The sequence below is a fragment of the Acomys minous genome (assembly GCF_964271855.1).
Source record: "Acomys minous genome assembly, chromosome: 3".
Classification (NCBI taxonomy): domain Eukaryota; kingdom Metazoa; phylum Chordata; class Mammalia; order Rodentia; family Muridae; genus Acomys; species Acomys minous.
In genome coordinates, this window is record NC_140485.1 from 80,539,339 (window position 1) to 80,563,047 (window position 23,709).

Genomic DNA, 23,709 nt, shown 5'->3' on the forward strand with positions numbered 1-23,709 from the left:
TTTTTGAGCAGTCAGTGCTCTTAACCACTGAGCCATCTCTCCAGCCCTTTTTATTTTTAATCTTAGTTTTGAGATAGTGTGAACCTTGGGGGATCCTCCTGCCTCACCATATATTGCCATGTCCCACTTCTATTTTGACTCTCAGTTGATCCTTATTTTATATAAGGATCTCAGTAAGTTTCCAATGCAGGCTGTGAACTTTTCATTCCCCTGCTTCAGCTGCTGATTAGAGGCCTTTGCTACCAGGTCTAACCTTACTTATTTAACAAGCGGTCTGTATCCTTGTTCCCCTGGTGAAGGCTCAGAGCTGCTAGGGAGAACACTGAAGCTGGAAGGGTGTCTATCCTGATGGGAGTCTCTAGGAGAGAGTAACTTGGTTTGAGCTTTCCAAGCTTAAGCAGGGGATCTTAGTGGATGGAGAGGTGGCCGAGCAGGAGAGCTGCAGACAGAGTGAAGAGGGAGTAATGGGAGGTCAGGCCTCAGGCAGCAGTAAGGCTGTCTTGGAGCAACAAGGTCCAAGAGGCACAGGTTTGAGTCTGCAGTCTCAGCAATGGGAATCTGAGGCAGCGGTATTGGGGGCACATTGTCTTTAATGATGTGTACTCCCACAACCCACACCGTGTCTTGTATCTGCAGGATAACACAGTTCAGGTCCATGGCAGCTTCAGGCTGCACAATGTCCTAGAAGGGGCTCACAATAGTCATTCCTGTGGTCACCACGCTCCTTTAGTTAAGACCCTTTATGGCTATTTTCTCCTCCATTGAAGTAATGTGCCTGACATATGAGGTCTTTCCAACTCCCAAATTCATGCAGTCCCCTTAACCTAAATCACATGCAGGCTGATGGGCCATCCCCAGCCTCAGTCACGCCTCCTTGATGTCTACTCTAGAGATACTGCCTCAGCCTTTCAGCAACAGGCCAAAGCCATGAACTCGGGACCACCTCTTACTGCCTTCCCTCATAGCCTGCTATGACTGGCTCTGCAGGCCTCCCGACATCTACTGGGGGACATGATTTGTGGTGGGCACTAGGGATAACAAAGTATCAGCAACCAGGCCATGGAGGGCTGAGTGAATCCTGAAGCCAGAGGTTCTGGCTCCTTACCTAGCTGTCACTCCACTGTCCTCAAATGCCTACACCTGTGACTGGGGCTTGGCTTAGGCCTAGGCCAGGTGCAACAACCTAGACAGTGCCCACTGCTTATAAAATGCCTTAGCTCCTTATGTGCCAGTTCCTGCTGATGCAGCTTCTGAGAAGATAAAATGAGGGGACTGTAAAGAAGGGTTGCAAGTAAGTCATTCTTTTTGTTGTTTTTCCCAGACAAGGTTTCTCTGTGTAGCCCTGGCTGTCCTGGAACTCACTTTGAAGACCAGGTTGGTCTCAAACTCGAGAGATTAGCCTGCTTCTGCCTCCCGAGTGCTGGGATTGAAGACGTGTGCCACTCCCACCTGGTAGGAGTTTTTGTTTTTTTAAAATAGTATTTGGGGAAAAAAAATAGTATTTGGTTTTACTCTAGCTCCCTAGACTATCTAGTCTCAGGTTCTTGGTCACCTATGCAGTGTCAGGCCCGAGCCATCTTGCGGAGTGGGCCCTAAGTCACATCAGATAATGGTTTCTACCACACATTTTGTGCTGCCATCGCCCTAGCCTATCTTGCAAGCAGGACACCATTGTAGAACAAAGGGTTTGTAGCTGGGTCGCTGTTTACGGTGCTTTTGTTAGCATGCAGAGAACCTTACTGTACCAAAGAGTGCTACTGAGAGAGTAGGGGTGAAGGCTCTAGGTAGGCACCAGCTCAGCGTCTCCCTGTTCAATGAGTTGTGTGTGTGTCTTAAGCAATGCTTTGTCATCAATTTGTGGAGAGCAAGCTGTAGTCTTGACAACAGCCTGGGTTGCTTGGGGATTCCCATTTATCCCTTTGGCCAACAGCTCCATTAGATGCACCACAATTCCAGTACTGGAAGTACCACTTGGCAGTGATAGTCAGCGGGGGCTCTGTCTCCCTCATTGCTTGGTGGTTTCATTTAGCTCACTGTGACGTGTGCATATATTTTAGGACACTCCTTACTTTATTAGGTTTCCCTATCCTTCAAATGGCTCTTCATTTTAGCTGTTCTTACCACCCCCCACTCACCCATAACTATCTTATTTTCCTTTTCCAACAAGATCTGTCTGTCTCCCACCCTGTCCCTTACTATATACCTAGCTTCTGTGGCTCTTTGGGTTGAAGCTTGGTTATCATTGGCTTAACAGCTAATACCCACATATGCCACTTGGTTCTGTTAAAATCACATTTCACACTCACAACCCAACAGGTAGGCACTACTAGCACCCCAAGTCATAGGAGACATATGCAGGTACATGTTTTGCCCTGGTACGAATTACTACTTGCTGTCAAGTGTGGAAGGCATTGAAAGTGGGCATCCTTGAGTGGCAATGTTCTAGCTATAGAAGCAGGGAGGGTGATGAAAGGTTCTACTCAGTCCCATAATCTGCCAAGGCCAAGCTTGGGGTCTAGGAGCTGTCAAAGTAAAGTAGTCCAGCATGAGACGAAGGCTGAACCTGAACTCTTCTGGAACCTCCTAAATGCACCCAGAAAAAAAAATCTGGGCTCATGGGATAGAGGCAGCCCCAGAAAAGGCTGAAATCCAAGAAAAACAAACAGCCAGCAGCCAGAGGATCACCCTGGCTAGGAGTTAGCACTCTGAAGGAAGCAGAAGCAGCAGGATCCGTTTTGTCCTCCAGGGGGCGCCGGATAACAGACAATGAAGCTGAATGAACGCTTAGAGGGAAAGTACTGCCTCAAATTACATAACCTTAAGCACAAGTGAAATTAAGACAGTGTCAGTACAGAAAAGACAAAACAAACAAATAAAACAAAACAAAACCCTCACAAACCCAAGTATGTCAATGTTGAAATTTTATAAGGAAATAACAGCTACTTGGAAAAACTTACTTACTCCCTGAATGTTTTCAACAGAGAAAAGTGCAAGGAACCAAAGATATCTGTACATTATTGCTGGCACTCAACTGCAACTGGCTTCATGGACTGCTCAACTGCAAGCCCTCCAGGACTTTTGTGTTAGAACCTTTCTCTCCTTCGCAGCCCATCTCCTTTTTTGCTCTGCCACCCACCTCAAAAAAAAAAAAATCCCATCTTTTGGCCACAGCAAGAATAATTTGAGCCCCACTGTCCCTTCACCAAAGACCTGGGGGTGGGGGAGGGAAGAGAGAGTGCATGTGTGTGGTGCATGACAATATCAACGCCTGCAGCAGGCCACTTGGCATTCGCATTTTCACCACTGTCTTATCTTGCCCAGGCCTAGTTCAGCTTGAGTCAGAAAAGGAATATAGCATTTTTATTAACTACTTTAAGTAGAACAAACTAAATACATATTTAACAGTTTTGGTTCATTTATACAGTACATTAAATAAGTTATGCACAGAGTTAACAAAAGTTCCTATTGAGTCAAATGACAAAGCACAGAAAAACCAGACTCAAATGCGTCCTGCAGGTGATTTCACATTCATCACCTGCCTCTGCAAACCATGCTTGCAGGCTTGGCTCTCTATTTATTTACATTATTGGTTTTCTGTACGGATGGAACTTGGAAAGCCGCAGGAGTGGAACGAAGGCCTTATATTAAACAGGCCTTTCAGCCATTCACTGAACAACTGTTGCAGCTTCTCCCTGGCCAACTACAAGGCAGGGACTGGGCTGTCCCTGACGGATGCCAGCTGCACATGCCTTTTTTGGTATAAGCATTGACAGTTTACACTGGGCAGCTGGAGGCCTGACAAGATGGGGTCTGAGTGGGAAGCATCACCTCTTGGCCTGTGGGAGGGGAGACGGTAGGGTGAACATCACCCACCACCTCAGCTTCCTCCTGGCTCACACTTGCTCCATCATCTTTGGAAATGGGTGTCAACACGAGGCAGAAGCAGGTAGGTAGTCAGCATTTTGGCTTTACAGGAATATACTTGAGTGAGCAGGCTGTGCTAAGTAGCTGCTGGGTCAAGGATCTTCCACAGCTGGCCAGCAGGCCTACACTGGCCAGCTCAGTTCCCTCTGGCTTTTCTTACATTTGGTTTAAACATGCCACCACCCAGCTCTCTGCAAATAGCTAATGCACACTAGCTCAGTCTTCTGAGCCAGGAGCCTGGAAACCTTGGTTCTAGTCCAGTTCTGAAGAAAGCCTTCAAGATGTGCCCTATTTGTAATGGTTTATTCAACCCACAATCCCATCTGCAGTTTCCAGGATGATGGCCATCTGCTCATTCCTTATGCTCCAGGGAGAACCCGCTAACACACTTGCAGTTCTGTTGAGTCCTCACACACTTGCCAAGATGGTTTCCAAAACTACTCAGAAAAATGTCTTCACCCTCTATGAGAAGGTGACAGTACAGGTCACTTCATCTTTGGAGACAGGACTATACAAAGTAAAATGTAGACTTCCCCTTTGGAAGCTAAAGATGCCAGAGTTGTCACTTCCTGGGATCAAATGGATAAAGGAGTCTATATCGCGGAAGCGAACAGCCAACAGCCAATGGCCCGAATAGACATGAGCGGGGCAGACAGGTTGTTTCCATACAGATTCATGGCAGCACATGACTTGGTGCCTCAGAAAAAAGCCACTCAGCCTGTGCGCTCACCACCGCCTGCCTGCATGAGCCGACCTCATCGAGCTACAAGGACCCACCTATGTGTCTTCTTGTTGCGATAGAACTCATGTAACTCAGGGTGGCCTCGACCTTAAGCTTCTGGTCCCACTGCTTCCACCTCCCAAGTGTTGGATTTATAAGTATGTACCACCATGGCTGGTTTATGTCATGCTGGGAATCAAATCCAGCATGCTAGCCACACTGCCAAATAAATAAGCCAGGTCCCAACCTAGCTGGAGTAGGGAATGATGCGTGACTTCCAGGTAGGCTACCTTTGTCGTCTGGTTCCTGCAATTATTATCTTTCACTTGGCAGAGGAGGATGAAGCCCTGGCTTTTTTTTTGTTCCCCAAATAGTTACTGAAGAAGACAGACCTTTGAGCAGCTGACTCAGCTGTTTCTTCTTTTCTTAGTACGGATGAGTGGAAGCTTTCTATTCATCCCCAGCCTAGAACTGAAGTGCTGGGGAGGGAGGGTGGGGAGGGGAGATGGACTCTCTTGCAACTCCAGCTCCTACTCCAGTGATAAGTCTAAGAACTGAACTATATAGTGTGAAGTACTGCCCAGGTCTGTAGACAAACCTGTGCAGGGCATAGAAGCCAAGCCATCTCCAACAGCACCATAGACACAATCTTTCAGGGCAACCATGCAGGCCACAAAAGTAGGCTAGGCCCTGTATTCCAAACCTTTGCTGTAGAAATGGACTTCTAAGTAGTAGAGTGTTGGTTCCAGCTCTTTGTTCTAACTACCTGGAATAGTCCTGTGGCCACAAGATTTTAACACTTAGAAGGTGTTCATCCAATTTACTAATGAATAAACAACCCAGAGTACACCAGGAGACATTTTCCAGACTCACAGAAGACAGACTTTCTTGTATCTGAGAGTAACGCAAGTGCTGTCTAGTACTCAGTCTACCTAGTAAAATAAAGCTGCGCCAGTGGCTGGGATACTAGACTGATGGGGATCAGACCAGGGAGACCAGACTGTACAAAGCTGTCTAGCAAGTAGTGGGTCTTGGGTATTCTATGGTGAAATAACATGATTTTAAAGGTCTAAGTTTGTAAGACTGAAAATCCTTGTTCATATAAGGTAGGGACTCAGTATCTTAAAACCAGTCATAGCTGTATGCAAGGACAATACCATCCATACTGTTGTGGGTTAGGGCAAGTATTCAGATTTAGTGACCACGCCACGGCTTCCAAGAGCCCCAGGACCAAAGGCAATGATTCATCCAACTGACTACACAGAGCAAGAGGAAGCCGGAGGACACTGAGTGGTAGGGCACAGTCCTGGGACAAATAACAAACTTCAAATGGCAAGGGGGAAAGGATATGAGGCAGCACTTGGCCTGATGAATGGGGTACAGACGATGTTCTATTTGGAGAATCAGGTAATTGGAAAGATTCCTGAAGATGGGAAGAAAAACAGGTCACATTCTTCAAAACAGTTCCCACATCTCACCAACTCTTTCTGAGAGCTGTGAGGGATGCTATAGCACAGAAAAAGGAGGCTGGGAATGTCCACCGGATAGTGAACCCATGAGGTGGTGTAATGCCACAAAACCAGGTGTGAATAATCCCATCAAGATCAGGAGCACTGCTCACACTGTAGCCTGGCGGGTGCCAAAGAGAACTTCTGTGCAAGAGACACCCCTGGGGATGCAGACATGTACAGTCTGAGAGATAAAAGGACACACAGAACAAGATGACTGTTTCAAACAGTCAAGCAGTGGCAGAGGGTTCTGCATTTCCAGAGGCGATCCACTGAATGAATATTAGTTTGGCCAACATGCTCAAGAGAAAAGACTCACACAATGGTTTCATCCTTTCTCAGACCAATCCATGCGATGGAGATTATTTTTTGCACAAGCAAAACCAAGTGAAACACCAGAGTTGGATGGTGGGTTCCAAACTAATGAAGCTGCCCAGGTTGGAAAATCTTGTCCAAAATGATCCATGATGTTTGGGAAGACATTTTTTTTTTTTTTATCATTACTGGAGGTTTTACTGAAATGGTGACTTTCTTGCATTTCTGAGTATATTAACAGGTTTGATGGCTCAGGAAGGAATCCTGAGTACTGATTTTTTTTGTTCCCCAAGTCTTTGTTAGGCCAATCAGTGTTACCTGAGGGTAGACGTAGGGCTCAGGTAACTGTCTGGAGGCAGGAGGAGGAAGGGCCTCCTCAGCCTACCAGTCTTCAGGCCTCTATTATGGATGGTGTGAGACACAAGTGCCTGCTGGGACCCTACTGACAGTCTGATGCAAGGAGTCGGAGGGAGCTGGTGGTATACACTGAGAAGGGGATGGGTATGCCAGCTTCAGCTGGAAGAGAAACATCTGGAAAGCCATGGCGGAGGCAGCTTGAGCTATGTCTTGTGTGCAGAGAACGATACACTAGTTCTTCCAAGGACACCTGGCAGATCTCAGAGAAGCTATGCAGCGCCTCTTGGACGCTTCCTGCCACTTCATTTCTTGCTGATGACCCAACAGCTAGTTCTTCTACTCGTCAGCTCCCTGGTACACGCATTCTGCCATGTGGAGTGGTCATCAGGGTGGGTGGAGTCTGTGGCTCAAAGTCCATTGGCATCGATGGCTGTCACAGAGGCAGGTGTTGAGGAACGTGAGGTGGTAGCTGATGTCTTGTCCAAGGCTGGGCTGGGCACGCTGCAGTCAGCAGACCTGGCTGAGCCCCGCCCTCCAGGGAGCAGTGGCCGGTTCTGGCTGTGGGGACTGTGGCCATGCAGGCTCTGGCCACAGAGGCGGTGGTGCCGCTCCCAGTCCTTATGCTGGCAGAAGGAACCACAGTAGCGAGCAATATTGCAGCCACTGCACGTCTCACTGGCTTTTCGGCCACAGTTCCAGCAGTTCTGCAAGACACAGGCATCAGTTAGTGGCTGCTGAAATCTTGAGGGGCAGGCTTGCCACTGTCACTTGTCATCTGCATGAGAGAGCAAGGGCCGTGGAGCTACACATGTGGGTGAATCCTTTGAGGATGACCTTTACCACCTGATCCTCCTGTTTCTCCCTCCCAAATGCCAGGATCATGGGCACATGTCACTCGGCCCAGGTCTCACAACTATCTTCTGAAGACCACACATCCACATAATAAGCTTGAGCAAAGATTTTTCTATTGCTCTCAATGAAGGAACCATCTTCACCATTTTACTGATAATATTTGATTTTTTTTTTTTTTCGGTTTTTCGAGACAGGGTTTCTCTGTTATCTTGGCTGTCCTAAACTGCTTTGTAGACCAGGCTGGCCTTGAACTCACAGTGAGCTGCCTGCCTCTGCCTCCTGAGTGCAGGGATTAAAGGCGTGCATCACCACACCCAGCATAGTATCTGATCTTGTTTTGTTTCGTTTTTTCAAGACAGGGTTTCTCTGTGTAGCCTTGGCTGTCCTGGACTCGCTTTGTAAAACAGGCTGGCCTTGAACTCACAGTGATTTGCCGGTCTCTGCCTCCTGAGTGCTGGGATTAAAGGTTTGTGCCACCATGCCCTGCCGAGACTTTTCTTTTCTCCAAAAAGTTCCTTTCTGGAAACCAGAATGGATGAAGAAGATGGGTGGCTGTGCTACTGTCTCCTTTGTCCTCTGTGCCTGTCATGTCATATAACACATGGGCTGAGGGGAAACTGTAGTCTGTTCTCAAGGCCATTTAAGTGGCACTCAGGGCATTTTCTTACTACATTACATTTACTCCCTAGTAAATGCGGCATATAGTCCTGAATTCCACAGAAAGTGCCCCCTAAGAACAGTAACTCTACCACAGAATGTAAGAGCCCAGCATGGTTTACTGAGGGCTCAAGAAGTGGCCATACAAGCAGGAGGACAGTTACTACAGCACAAGTTAGTACTTTCCCCAGATGGCTGGGAGCAAAGACAGCATTTAAAAAAAGAAAGAAAAACAAACAAACAAAAAACAAAACAAAACAAAACCCACAAAAGCTAGTCCTTGTGCAGTCCCAGCACTGACTCCTGATCCTCTGCTACCTCTGGGAAGAATTAAATAGTGGCATGTGAATGTTCTATACCTGAAGACTCCCAGGATCTACTGGTAAAAGTTTTTCTTTCTTTTCTTTTATTATTTTTTTCCTCTCTCTTTTTCCCTCTTCTTTCTTTCTTTCTTTTTTTAATGTTCTAGTATGGTGAAGCTATAACAACTTAGCAAACAGCTTTCTTGCCTACAAAAACACCAGAGGCCATCTCAAGCCTGGCTATAGCACTAGTTAGGGAAGAAAGACAGCCTTCCCTCTGAACCCAGGATGTTTGACCAGAGTACAAAACAGGCCTACTGGCTCCTTCCCAGCATTGTAAGACGGGAAAACTAAAGGCCCACATGTGCTAAGGCCAGAATGTCGTCATTGGGGTCCAGATACTCCATATACAGATTACATTAGAAACGAATACAGAGCCCTTCTAACCCAGGCTTCTTGGGAATGTATTACTGCGATGTAAAACCTTGCCAGGACTACCAGCATCAGAGGACAGAATTAGAGAATGGACATATTATGTTACACTTACACATTTTCAGGCAAAATGTGTGTGAGTCGGATGAGCCACCGAGGACGATACCTCAACAAAATGATGGCACTTGTGAGGAAGAAGCCAGGAGCTGCCTACACAGGCTGCTGCTACTACAGGCTGCCTTTTCCTCCAGGTATGTGTAAGGACATCTAAGAACCAGGTGAGAGCAGCAAGTCACCAACATTTCCATCCTGACTGCCATTATTTAACATCATCTTCATGGTGATGAAATGTAGTAGAATAAAGCAGCCGCCAGAGGCAGGCTCCTGTCTGCAGCTACAATACAGTCAGCGTCAGGAGCACTCGGGCAAAGGAATGGTGTCAGCCTGCAGTTCCAGCTACCCAGGAGGCTAAGGCCTGGGTAATATGGTGAGACAATATCTTGAAACAAGACAAACAAACAAAAAAAAAGTGCAAAAGTCAGGTTTGCTGATGTGTGCCCTGCATTTGGGAGGCAGGTGGTGAGTCCGGAGCTCAAGGTAAGCCTTGGCTATGTAGCAAATTCAAGGCCAGCCCAGAATGAGATCCTATCACAAGGACAACCCCTTGTGCCAAATAAAAAGACAAAATGCTTACTGTTTAGTCATGCTTCAAATGGCATTCCTCAAAACGTTGGTTGTTAGTGTGGAAAGGCTATAAATCTCCTGAGTCACTGGTCACAGAAGCCAGAACTGTGTTGCTACACTTTCTTTTGTTAAGCAGAGGCCACCAGTTATGTCAGTATCTCAGGTGGCCTGTATCAGAACTACCTGGGGCTTGTCAAAAACCTTGGGTCCCAACTCAGACTTCCTGTCAGGCTTGGATTACAGGAGAAAGGACTCTCCTCTTCATCATCAACTAGTTTATTGTGGAGCTGGGGACAGAACATGCCTTGTGGGAAACAAGTGACTCGATACTCTTTGTCCCTCTATCTCAGGCAGGGTAGCAGCCCAGGTCTAGGGCTACGCTGAAGAGTAGAAGCTGCCATAGTTCAGACATCACAACAAAGTCCTTATTGCCTGAAGAGTACCCGAACTGTAAACTGAGTTATCTTCCTAAAAGATACCAGGCCAATAAGACAAGGCAGCTCTGTACCTCTGTACAGAAAACTGACCCTTAAAGACGTGAAGCCAGTGTGTAAACAAGGTGGGCATAGCATGCTTCTCTCATGCTGTATAGCATATCTCATGAGATGGAGAAACTGCTGGTCATCAACAGGATTTTTTTGATAAATGCAAGAGAAACAGTACTTCTGGCCCAGTGCAAACTCACCAAAAGCTTAGGATGTCTGTTTTTCCTTTTGAAATGCAAAGTTGCCAGAATCCATACTGGCATGCATCTCACCTGTAGAGTACTTACTTGTTTTCCTGCTTAAAAATTATAGCTCCTACAAGTCTTATGTCTTAAAAATGACTAAAATGAGAAGGTTGATATGGTGGTGCACACCTGCAATCTGCACTCAGGAGACGGAGGCACAAGAGTTGTTTTTAGTTCAAGACCAACCTGGATTACACAGTAACAAGACAGACTGGGCTATACCTAAAGATCTGGTCTCAAAAATCTATAACCTTTAAAAAAAATACACACACACACACACACACACACACACACACACACACACACACATGAAGGTTACAAGGTAGGAGTGCAGGTGTACACCTTTGATCCCAGCACTTGGGAGACAGACAGCTATCTATGAGTTTGAGGACAGTCTAACAGTCAGGGTACATAGAGACCCTGTCTCAAACAAACAACACTCGCCCCCAGCAAAACAAAACAAAACAAAACAAAACAAAACAAAACCCAGAAAACTGTCTTTGAATTCAAAGAAATCTGTGCACTGCAGTTCCAGCTCCTCTAGAGGAAGGCAGATGCTGGTTTCAAAGGCAGCTCTAATCAACTTAGTGAGACCAAGTCTCAAAATAAAAACCATAAAAGAATGGGACGCAATTAAGAGGCAGCACACAGTACTGGGGTGAAGGCTAGCCAGGGGCATAATTGAGACTGTTGTATTTCTGCCTTTACATCTTCTCCTCCACCACCTTTTTGGGACCAGTCTTTACCTATGAGTACTAGGTCACCTCAAACTCTAAATTCTCTTGTCTTAGCCTCCCAAACTAAAATTACAACTATGTAACACCATGTCTGGTTGCAATTGTTTTATTGTATGGAAGCATCCGGGGCTCTGAGTAGGGTACTGGGAGGTCTACCTATTGCCACGTCTGTAACTTTAGAACCAACATCTACCTAATGAGATTACTGACTAAAAAAAGAAGTGTACACACATAGCTAGGTATCCATCTGCACACAATGAGTCCGCCACATCTATAGCTGGGTATCCATCGGCCTGGAACAAACCTACTCTGTCATCCCTGGTCATTATCATGCAATGGGACAAACTCTACTTCATAAAAGCTAAAGTGTGTGTGTGTGTTTGATAGAACATAATATATACAAAAGAATGGTTTAATTATTTTGGTATATCTTAAAACGTTTCCTGGTATTGGCTAAAAATCCCATCATCTCATTCAAGAGTGGACTCTTCCTACCCAGCACCTCAGTGACACACAGCGGGCTTGCTCCCCTTCAGCCGCCCAGCCCAGCCTATAGCCCAGCCCAGCTCTGACCTCTGTGGACTCCTCTTGTTCATTGATGACCAGGAAAGCGTCTTCTGCAGCCTGCCGCTTGACATCCGCTATGGTTTGCTCCATCCGGGCTCTCTCAGTTGCAATCACTTCAAAGGCCTTTTGCTCTGCCTCAGCTACAGCCTTCTGTACTTCTGACATGGCCTGAATTTTCACCTTATTCACAGCTTCTTCTGGAAGAAAGCAACAGTAAAATCAACTGGCAGAGAAATCTTTTCCCTTCCAACCTGAAGCACTGGGGGTGGAGGCAGGGAATGGGGGCCAAGGAGGTTTGGTAGGTTCTCCCTATATAGCCTAGGCTAGCCTCAAACTTGTTGTAATACTCCTTACTTCTGCCTCCCAAGCAGTGAGATTGTGGGTTTGTGCACAGCATTTCTAAGACAAAATAGTGAGAACAAGATGTTCAGGGGGTGAACATGAAGCATACATTTACATTATTCTTATAAAAGCTCACCCAACTGGGTGTGGTGGTGCACGCTTTTAATCCCAGCACTCAGGAGGCAGAGGCAGGTGGATCTCTGTGAGTTTGAGATCAGCCTGGTCTACAAAGCCAATTCAGGGCAGCCAAGACTACACAGAGAAACCCTGTCTCAAAAAAACAAAACAAAAACAAAAACAAAAAAACCTCAAAAACCTCACTCAGTGATGCAACTGTGAGGTATAAACTGGAGCTAGATGCTTGATAAAGCTGGGAGTTACACAGTCTAGGAGACACCATCCATTATCTGGTAAAGTGATCAAGTACCCCAGTGGCTTAGGTGACTATCAAAATACAAGACTAGAGTTTCAGGAAAATGGTTGTCAACTCTACAGTGGGCAGGAGAGGATCAAAAAATGTTTTGAAAATTTTATTTTCTAAAGGAAATGTAAACTCCTAGAGCTGTATACAATGAGAAAAGAAAGCAACTGGGAACTGGGTGGGACTCAGTGGAGAGGGGTAAAGGGTAGTTGCAAGGTGAGGAGTCAGGGTAGTCTGGGTGGGGTGGTAAATGACAATGGTGGTTTTATGCAATGAAATGGACACACAAAAAGATCACTTAAGGGCCTGGAGGTATCCAGGTGCAACCAACCAGAGGAAAGTTGGAGAAACAAGGATAGCTAGCTAGGTCCAGATCCCTCCAAATGACAAGGGCTTTAGCCTAGAGAATGTGAATGCAAAATACTTCCCAGAGGCCCACAAACAAACACAAGCCAGACCCTAAGGGGATCTCTAACAGCCTGGCTCTTTCTCATACAGCTCAGGCTCAAAGCAGCATTAAACTGTTCTAAACTGCTGTGTTAGAAGCTCTGGAGTCCAGAGGCCCAGGACTCCCGACTTCCCATCTCAGACATCTACACAGCCCTTTACCACTTGTTAGATAGATTTTGGGTGCTTTTTACTCATTCCCCCAGGTACATTTTGCCCCCACAGTTTAAGGACAAGTTAATTAAAAACAAAAATAGTGCTGGGCAGGGGGAGCATGACTTTAACCTCAGCACTAGGGAGGCAGCGTTTGTGGCCAGCAAATTCCAGGTCAGCCAGAGCTACCGGAGACACCATGTCTGGAAAAACCAAAATCAAAACCAAACAAAACCATAGTCTGGATGGCTATCTTGCTAGAGGTTGTATAAAGTCACAGGGAACAATGGTCTACCAAGAGAGTTTCTGCTATTGCTACACAGAGAAGCCCTGTCCTGAAAAACCAGTAAAAAGGTAAATCTGTTTTTGGGGGGTGGTGGGAGTAAAAGGAAGAGCAGAGGTATTAAAAAGCTGTGCCACAATCAGATTCAAGACCGGAGATCTACGGAAGTACTCAATGGATATAGTGCCTGCTACAAAACTCTAAGGCGTGGACTTGGATCTGCAGAACCCACACGAAGCATCTAACAATCCCAGCATTCCTACAGGGAGATGGGAAGTGGAAACAGAATTTCCAGGAGCATCCTGACCAGCCAGCCTGGTGTTCAGAGCAGCAAACAAGACAGAGGTTGAAACAAGGGAGAAGTCAAGGGCTGAAACTGAAGATACTCTCTGATCTCCACACTGTGCTACCCAAATACAGGAAAATCAGAATTCAGTAAATGTAGTGGCAGTGTAGACACAGTATGATACTAGCAAGGAGACCAGACAGAAATAAATTCAACTTCTGTCAAAATGGAGAAAGAGTTATGCTCAACGGAATCCGGCAGATGAGCATGAAAAGGTTTAGAAGGACCCATTCCAAACTCCTGACCTGCCAAGATCAGATGGGCAGGTCGGTCCAGGAGAGGCCAGATCAGCCAGAGGGAAAACAGGAGAAGACAACAATCCCATGAGGAGGACATTATGGACAATCTGAAAGGCTGGTTACAAACCTTTGCCTAGCATATGGGTTCCCAGCTTGCATAAACTAGTGAGTACAGACAGACTACCAGCAGACAGATACACACCTGTTTTCTTCCAAAACTCCACGGGCACATATCCTGTTCCTGGCCTACTGGTGAATTCTCGCTGAGAATCTACACAAGAGAGATAAAGAGCAAGGTGTCAGAAGCTCTCTTTAATCAGTATTCAAAACCAAAGTTCTCATACGCCAAGCAATACAATCCTAGCCCTGACACTAAATTTCTTTAGAGATTTTTTTTATTTTGTTTTGTTTTGTTCTTCAAGACAGGGTTTCTCTGTGTAGCCTTGGCTGTCCTGGACTGCTTTGTAGACCAGGCTGGCCTCGAACTCACAGCGATCCACCTGTCTCTGCCTCCTAAGTGCTGGGATTAAAGGCGTGCGCTACCACACCTGGTGACACTAAATTTCTTTTAACCAGGCTTGTTTTACCACATAGATCCAAACATGTAAGCTTGCTTAATGCAAAACATACTCAGAATAAGAGCTAGCTTCAGATTATGAAACAGTATACCCTACTTTATATCAAGTATGTACATATGATGCATCTAACATTTTCTGTGGTGTTGGGGATCAAACCTAGGCCCTTGTTCCTGATAATTGCTCTACCAGTGGGTCACACAAAACTTGGGATATCATATACATAAATTCAGTGTATCTTGGCTAGGGATCTAGTGTCAGGCTCCTCTCAGTTTTGTTACTTTTAGACAAAGTGTCCCTAGGTCATTCATGATGTCCTTTAATTTTGTAGCTCAGACAAGCCTTGAACTCATTCTCTTGTTTCTGCCTCTTGTGTAGCTGGTTCAGAATGAAAACGTCAAATCAAAAAATTGAAGGAACTCCCTTTTAAATACAAACTTAGAAAAAATTGTAAGACAACACTAACTTGTTAGTGAGCCTAAGAGAAAGGCTTAAGAAAAATGGGGATGACAACGCATTTCTATAGTATTGTCTTTCTGTGTTATATGATCTGGGACTATTTAGGGTTGGGGATAAAGTTTCAATATGTCACAATTTAGGAGGGTTTCAAAACTAAAGATCCTCCTGCCTCAGCTTCCAGAGTGCTTTTGTATAACCTTTACATCGTAAGTACAATTACTTGTAAAATAGCATTTAACTGCACATAGTACATGTTTTTAATCCTGTGTGAAGGAGGCAAAGGCAGGCAGATCAATTTGAGTTTGAAGGCAGCCTGGCACACATAACTAGTTTCAGACTAGCCAGGGCTACAGAGTGAGACCTGTTTCAAAAACAAATCAAAAGTAGCTCTTAAAAAACACTGCCTGGTCTACATAGCAAGTTCTAGTTCAACCAGGGCTATACGGTGAGACCATGTCACTTACTCAAAAAGTGGTAGAGAGATGGCTCACTAGGTGACTATAGGTAACTGTTAGCCATGCAAGCTGGATGAAGTAAGATCACTGGAGCCCAAATAAAGGAGAAGGAAAGAATCAACTCCTAACAGACAGTCTCCTCTGACCACCACAGGTGCACTATGGCACACTTAACCCATACACCAGACAGGTAAGTAAGTGTCAACACATACAATTTTAAGAACAATAAAACATAACAACATTTTTTTTTTTTTTTGGTTTTCTGAGACAGGGTTTCTCTGTGTAGCCTTGGCTGTCCTGGACTCGCTTTGTAGACCAGGCTGGCCTCGAACTCACAGCGATCCGCCTGCCTCTGCCTCCCGAGGGCTGGGATTAAAGGTGTGCGCCACCACCGCCCGGCCATAAAACATTTTTAAAACTTTAAAAAAAAAAAAAAAAAGGCAAAGTCTACATAACCCTCAATTTCCTAGACTTTCCACGTAGACTAGGGTACCCTCTGCCTCCAGAATGCTTGGATTGAAGTTGTATACTACACCATGCCAGGAAAAAGACTTTTCTTTTAAAGGATTTATATTTTATTTTCATTATGTGTAGAGTGATGAGTCTACCCAGGGCAGGTGTCTGCTTAGGTGACATTTTCTGAGGCTGACGTTACAGGAGGTTCTAAGCCACCTAAAGTCTTGCCCTCTGGAAGAGCAGTCAGTGCTCTTTTTTTTTTTTTTTTTTTTTTTTTTTTTTTGGTTTTTTGAGACAGGGTTTCTCTGTGTAGCCTTGGCTGTCCTGGACTCACTTTATAGACCAGGCTGGCCTCACAAAGATCTGCCTGCCTCTGCCTCACAGGTGCTGAGAGTAAAGGTGTGCGCCTCCATGCCTGGCACCGAGCCATCTCTTTAGCCCCTTCCCTACCCTTCTTTCTCTGCTGTTCCTTTCAGACACGGTCTTATGAATCCTAGGCTAACACCAAACTTCCAAAACTCTGGTCTCTACCTACCAAATGCTGGACTCACAGGTGTGCCCTAAGACCACATTCAGTGTATGTGGTGCTAGAGATGACCCAGGGCTTAGTGCATGCTAAATAAACACTGTGTCAACTGAACTATATCCCAGACAAATGATACAATTTAAATCAGACGGGTTGGTGTCTCAAAATCTTAATAGGAACACTGGGATCCATGAAGCACTAAACCTAAAGTGACTAGGATTTATCATACAAATTGTCTCCATTTTGAGATTGAAGTGCTAGCAATGATTATGACAGGTCACAGAGACAAGTAACTGTCTCAGGCACATTACATAAATGGTCATCCATTTATGTAGAATGAGCTAGATTCTCAAGTTAAGGGTTTGTACAGAGCAGAGAGAGTACATAGCAATGCTTTAGTGAGTGCTGTTAGCCTGCACTCTGTCACCTCAGCTGCACACATGCACACCTGAGGATGGAATGTATGTGACCTCTAAGTTGCTGCAGGGAATTATTGTAAGGGCTCAGATTTGCAAGTTACCTGAGAATTAACCTTGCCTCTTTTTTGAAGTTTTTAATGAAGGTGTGTGTGTGTGTGTGTGTGTGTGTGTGTGTGTGTGTGTGTGTGTGTGTGTGTGTGTGTGTAAGTTGTTTGCTTCTTCGTATACCAGGTATCCCACATAAAATGATGCACTTGATGGTTAGCTCAAGAGTCAGCCAGGCCTGTCAATGAAGAAGGGAGAATGACAGCCCTTAGCTATTTAGGATAGGACACAAATTATTAACGCTGGCATTTATTCAAAAATTTCTTCCAGTCCCTTTAAGACTAACAGCTGTCTTGCATAGAAAATGCTAGCACTGTCTTAGGAAATTCATTCTCCTTGATGAACATTTGGGAACTTTAAGTGGGTGGGTGGAAAAGAGTGTGGTCACAGATGGCCTGTCATTCAGCTGTGCCTTTGGATAGGGCATTTTTTCAGCTTCTGGGGAAAAGTGAAGGAACATTCCGAGAGGATAACTCTGGCTTCCTGGATGTATCCTGTTCATCTCTGCTGCTTCAGCTTTGTCTAAGCTAATCTTTTGACAGTGGCCACCTGGAAGTGGAGGGTAACTGAGGAAAGAAAGCAAATTGGGCTAAATACCTTCAAGAAGGGATACGGTGAGCACAACCGTTCCTAGCTGTGATGTAACATGCCTTGTTGGTACTCTTTTCTTCTTTCTTACTGATCGTTTGTACTTCTGGGCTAAACCCAGGTCACATTGCTCAAGCTGTACAAGTGCTCACCACTAAGCTACACTCAGTCACAAAAGTTTCTATGTCACCCATTGTTTCTGGCTATTAGTATCCTTCTCCATAGAAGGCTGAATTTTCTTCCTCAAGGCATGCTACAGAAGCTTGTGCTCTTGCCTTCAAGCCCTCCTAAACCTTTCTATATTGGAAATGGGCACTACAAAAGCATAGGATTTTCTGGGGGTGGTTGTTCATCTTATAATCTCAGCAGAGGCAGAACTGAAGCAAGTTTGGGATCAACCTGGGCTACAGAGTGAGAACCATCTTAAACACCAATCCAGAAAATAAACAGCAACAAGAACTGTTGAATGTGCCCTTGTTTAATAACATATGATAGGGGTCCTGCCCTATCACCTAAAGAAGGAATTCTGCAGAACAGCAAAACCCGCAGATGGACACAGGTCATTCTTGATTTCCCCATGCAGTCTATTGTAATTCAACTGCAATGATATAGCATAAAGCAAAGGGTCCAGAAAGCTGGTTAGCTGAAATGTGCAGTTTCTGAATGTGGCAGGTCCAGACAAGCTCTGGGTTTCTTTCCCAGGCCCTGTGCATCCTTTGTAAACAGATGAGCTTACTTCCCTGAGTCTGTGAGCAGCTTGAGCAGATAAGTCAAACCCTATGGAAGGAATTAGGGGAAGCACAGTTGATAGCCAGCAGGTCAGAACATGAATAAAATAACTCAGGGCTTATGACTCACATCTAGCATGGCAGGGAGGAGTCAGAAGGATAGTTCAATAGGTAAAGGCCTTTGCATCAGAGGCTGAAGACCAGAGTTTAATTGTTTAATCCCTGGAACCTATATATTGTGTGAAGAATATTGAATCTTGTAAATCGTCCTCTGACCTACACACACATCTCAATGTAAAAAAAACAAAACAAAAAGAGTAAACATAAAGGGGATGGTAGGAGGAAATAACCAACTCCCTCTACAGGCATATCCCCCCCGCCCCACACCACTAAATAAATGTAGTTGAGCGTGGTGGTACACACCTTTGATCCCAGCACTTAGGAGGCTGAGGCAGGAGGATTGAGTTCAACTTAAGCTACACAGTAAAAATCTCAAAAGCCAAACCAATAAAACATCACAGAACAAACAAAAATAATAGACTCAATTTTAGGTGGGGTGAAAAGCTGCTGTTCTTTTTAGGCTCCCTCTTTATCCTTACCATTGCTGAGAGAATCTGTGCTCCCTGGGCTGTGCTGCCTAGAAACCAGCTCAGTCCCAGTTTTCCTCAACTCTGTGTTTTCATTAAACCGCCTTTTCCAATAGTTGAGTTCTTCACGATCAGATTCCTGACAGCGTCTCAGAACTGCCATAGAGCGCCTCGTTTTCTCTACCATTTCCATAATGCAATTCAGGGCCTGAACCAGAGAGAAGGTGAAGGCAGAGAAGAGATGAGAAATTTCAACAAGGAACACTGAAAGTCAAGGATGGGTAAACAACCAGAAGAAAGGGGAAAAAGGGGAGGGCTCACAGGTTTTACAATCATAGGAGTAAAGTTTACATGTCAAAGTTATTTTTCTACCTTGTTTTTGTTTTGTTGTTGTTTTTAGTTTTTCAAAACAGGGTTTCTCTGTGTAGCCTTGGCTGTCCTGGGCTCACTCTGTAGACCAGGCTGGCATCAAACTCACAGAGATCCATCTGACTCTGCCTCCAGAGTGCCGGGATTACAGGTGTGGGCCACCATGCCAGACTCTACCTTGTAATTTGCTTAAACTATACTTGTTTATTTTATGTGTATGAATGTTGATCAGCACAAACGCATGTGCCTATGTGTGTGCCTGGTGCCCTCACAGGTCAGGGGAGAGAGTAGGATCCTCCGGAACTAGAGTTCCTGATGGTTATGAACCACCATGTGGATGCTGAGAAGCAAACCTGGGTCTTCTGCAAGAGCAGCAAATGTTCTTAACCAGAGTCATCTTTCCCATCCCTCTTAAACCTTGTTACTTTATATATATAGCTATCATTCCTTATCCATAGAGGTATTGGTTCCAGAACCCTCCAAGGACACTAAAAGTCACCAATGCGCCAATTCCCTTATATAAAATGTGTGGCATTTGCCTAGAACCTATGCACAACTTCCCACACAGTTAAGTCATTTCTAGATTATAGTACATAATGCTTTTTTTTTTTTTAAGTGTTTGAAGGGGCCAGCTACATGGCTTAGCAGAGCCCACAGGTTGGAGGAGAGAGCTGACTCACTGTGGTACTACATACCACCATGCATCCAGGCAGACACAGAGTACACACACACCACAGATAGAAAATAAGAGAGATGAACAAACAAAAACCTGATGGTTCCTAAGTTAAGAGGGTTTAGTGAGTACAGAGTTTCTCACAAAGCCTGAGAACCCTGTAACGTTAGCTAAAGCTAGATGTTTTTATAACAATGTAATCTGGGGCTTGAAAGACTGTCCAGTGGTTAAGGGAACTTGCTGTTCTTTCAGAGGAGCCTGGCTCAGCACCTATCAAACTTCAGTTCCAAGGGATCTGACACCCTCTTGTGGCCTCTGACACACACAGACACACACGTACACAGAGTACCTGCAGTAAGAATGAGGTCAAATGATGACCCTATCTGAGGTGAGGGCCAGGGCCAGCCACCACTCAAGAAGGATAGGCCACAATAAGCAATTTTAAAGTAGGCATTACTATTTTCAGGGAGAGGCGATACTCTGTTCTGACAGGAAGGAACATAAGAACTAGCATGCTAATTCTTATTTGGACTTGTTTAAATCTCCATGCACCACATCCTATGATAATCACTTTATATACTATTACAAATTATGCCAAAATAAAGATTACACTATTTTAGTATGTGTGTACTTGTGTGTCAGCTTGCGCACAATCCATGGAGCATGAGTGGAAATCAGAGAACAACTTTGAGAATCTGTTCTTTTCCTCCACCAAGCGGGTCTCAAGTGCCTTTGCCCACTGAGCCATCTTAACAGATTTTTTTTAAAAAAGAAAAACCAAAACTAAAAGAAGCACAATAACCCAGTTCACAAAGGCAACTAGTAAAAAAGCTGAAACTTTTTGTTTGTTTTGGTTTAGTTTTTAAGACAGGGTTTCTCTGTGTAACCTTGGCTGTCCTGGACTCACTTTGTAAACCAGGCTGGCCTCGAACTCACAGAGATCCACCTGCCTCTACCTCCTGAGTGCTGCAATTAAAGGTGTGCACCACCATGCCTGGCAAAAAGCTGAAACTTTTGCTTTAACCATCTATTACGTGACTAGTTGGTTTAGGAACTGTCAAGATCAGCCTACCAACAAGATTTGGGAGTGATTTTGCAGCCCTTAGCCTGAGCAAGTAGTGAATAAAACAACTTCTGTTAAAAAGTCATGTTCACTTCAAGCACACATGAACTACTGGTAGCATTAAGAAGTAAGAGCTTCAAGCCCAATGTGGTGGCACATGCCTTTAATCCTAGTACTTGGGAGGCAGAGGCAGGCAGTCCTTTGCCAGCCTGGTCTACAAAGCCAGTCCAGGACAGCCAACTCTACAAAGAGAAACCCTGTCTCCAGGAGGGGGGGGGGGGGCGGGAAGAATTAAGAGCTTCAAGGTGGGTGTAGTGGTGCATGTCTGTAATCCCAGCACTCAGGAGGCAGAGGCAGAGGCAGGCGAATCACTGTGAGTTCGAGGCCAGCCTGGTCTACAAAGCGAGTCCAGGACAGCCAAGGCTACCCAGAGAAACCGTGTCTCGAAAAATAATACAAAAAATAAAAACAAATTCTTTATTATTATTATTTGTGTGTGCTTTTTCTTTTCTTCTTTTTTTATTTTTTATTTAATTCTTTTTTCAGATTACAACTCAACTGTTATCCCATCACTTGTATCCTCCTGTTCCTCCCTCCCTCCCGCTTTCACCCTATTCTCCTCCCCTAGGTCTGAGACCGAGGAGGACCTCCTCCTCCACCATATGGTCACTGCCTATCAAGTCTCATCTTGGTAGCCTGCTTATTCTTTCTTTGAATGCCATCAGGCCTCCCCACCAAGGAGAATTGGTCAAATATGGGGCACCAGAGTTCCTGTCAGAGTCAGTCCCTGCTCTCCACATACCTGTGGAGAGCGTACTGTCCATTGGCTAGACAGTAGGGGTTGTCCTTGGTTAGTGCAATAGTTTGAGCAGACCCCCCTGGGCTCCAATCCAGAGTGTGTGGTATTTCAAGACAGGGTTTCTCTGTGTAGCCTTGGCCAGCCTGGACTCACTTTGTAGACCAGGCTGGCCTCTAACTCACAGAGATCCACCTGCCTCTGCCTCTGCCTCCAGAGTGCTGGGATTAAAGGTGTGCACCACCACATCTGGCAAATTCTTAATTCTTAAGAGCTTCCAAAGCTACACTGAGAAACCCTGTATTGAAAAATGAGAGAGAGAGACAGACAGACAGACAGAGAGAGACAGAATGAATGGGAATGACTATATATCTAACTAGGAGCTCAACGCAGGAGTGCATGCCCAAATAGGAAAGTAAAAAACAAAAGTGGGTGGGCAAAATGGTTCAGTATGCATAGGGTGCTTGCTGGCAAGCCAGATGAACAAATAGCTGCCTCTTAATCTCCACATTCATGTCATGGTATGTACATGAGTGTGCATACATGTAAGCACATGAACACACAGATACATAATAAACTTAAGAACCATCAGACATCAAACCCACAAACCACCAAAATAAACAAACAAAATTAGTGAAGCAAACCATAAAGATTTAAAAGTAAAGGGGACTTGGGGAAATCAAACATGCTGGGATTCTTACATGGTCAAGATGTTTCCATTCATCAGCCCACTCCCTTTCTGTCAAACGGTGGTCTACCAGCTCATCTTGATAACCTCCATTGAGACCTATTAGAAATAAGAAATTACATTGAAGGAATACAGAGCAGCCAGGCAGTGCACACTTTTAGTCCCAGCACTTGGGAGGAAGAGGCAGGTGGTCCTCTGAGTTTGAGGTCAGCCTGGTCTACAAAGCCAGGACAGCCAAGCCTACAAAGGGAAACCCTGTCTCAAAATAAGCAAATAAATGAAAAAAATACAGAGCAGCTGAATTCTACAAGCACACACTCAGTTGTGTCAGCTTAGAGTACACTACTAAGGGAATAGTTGCCATAACTGGTGTGAGGCCCACAGGACGATACAACCAATAAAGAGTTAGTGCTCAGAGCAGTTAGCTCAGGAACTGGAAGTATATATAGTTTAGTGGTAGGACTATTCGGCCCTGTGCTCCACTCCCAATACTTGGGGACATTTCCCAAATACTTAAGAATGGACAAATATCACAAACGAAGAACAATCACAAGATGCAAAAGGAAGTATGGATAGTGAGTTTTCTAAGTAGTCAGCGGCTATGTCCTTTTCCTTTGTTTACAAAGCATTTCATATCCAACTCTGTAGAAAATAAAATACCAGAACGACTCTGTTAGTTTTGTGGTGGCGTGAATAAGAAGGAGCCCCATAGGCTCAGATACCTGAATGCTTGGCCATCAGAGGGGTACTATTTGAAAGGCTTAGGAGGTGTGGCCTCATTAGAGAAAGGATGTCACTGTGGGTGGGCTCTGAGGTTTCAGAAGCCCAAGCCAGGCCCAGGGGTCTCTCTTACTGCTGACTTTGGATCTGTATATCTTTCTACAGCATGATGTTTGCCTGCCTGCTGCCATGCTGATAACGGACTAAACCTCTGAAACTGTAAGCAGGCCCCAGGGAAATGCTTTTCTTTTGTAAGAGTTGCTGTGGTTGCTCTCTTCACAGCAACAGCGCACTAAGACTGTGTTGTAGCACACATAAATCCACTACATGCAAAGTCAAGGCAGAAGAACTAGACTTTTCTCTACCCCTGAGTTACACTGTAAAACTCTCTATTTTTCACTGCTATCCTCTAAGTATTAGTACATTTTATTGTAAATACTTTAAAATATATATATTGTAATGACTATTGACTCTAAAATTATGGG

At 44.9% G+C, this 23,709-nt stretch overlaps 1 protein-coding gene across 5 annotated transcripts in view; it reads right to left on the reverse strand.

The window, feature by feature from the left end:
* Nucleotides 1–3,333: 3,333 nt before the first annotated feature.
* The window catches only part of CBFA2T2 (CBFA2/RUNX1 partner transcriptional co-repressor 2), a 99,202-nt gene continuing 78,826 nt past the window's right edge, over nt 3,334–23,709 (reverse strand). For 3 of the 5 annotated variants that reach the window (XM_084775771.1, XM_084775768.1, XM_084775770.1), the window contains 5 exons: nt 22,518–22,603; nt 18,928–19,123; nt 14,220–14,288; nt 11,793–11,983; nt 3,334–7,529 (listed from right to left, as the gene is read on the reverse strand). In XM_084775771.1, coding sequence (XP_084631897.1) covers nt 7,233–7,529; nt 11,793–11,983; nt 14,220–14,288; nt 18,928–19,123; nt 22,518–22,603 — 839 coding nt within the window. In that variant the 3' untranslated portion in view covers nt 3,334–7,232. Of the gene's footprint in view, nt 7,601–11,792; nt 11,984–14,219; nt 14,289–18,927; nt 19,124–22,517; nt 22,604–23,709 lie in introns of all 5 variants that reach the window. The other 2 variants (XM_084775769.1, XM_084775772.1) reach the window with 2 other exon arrangements.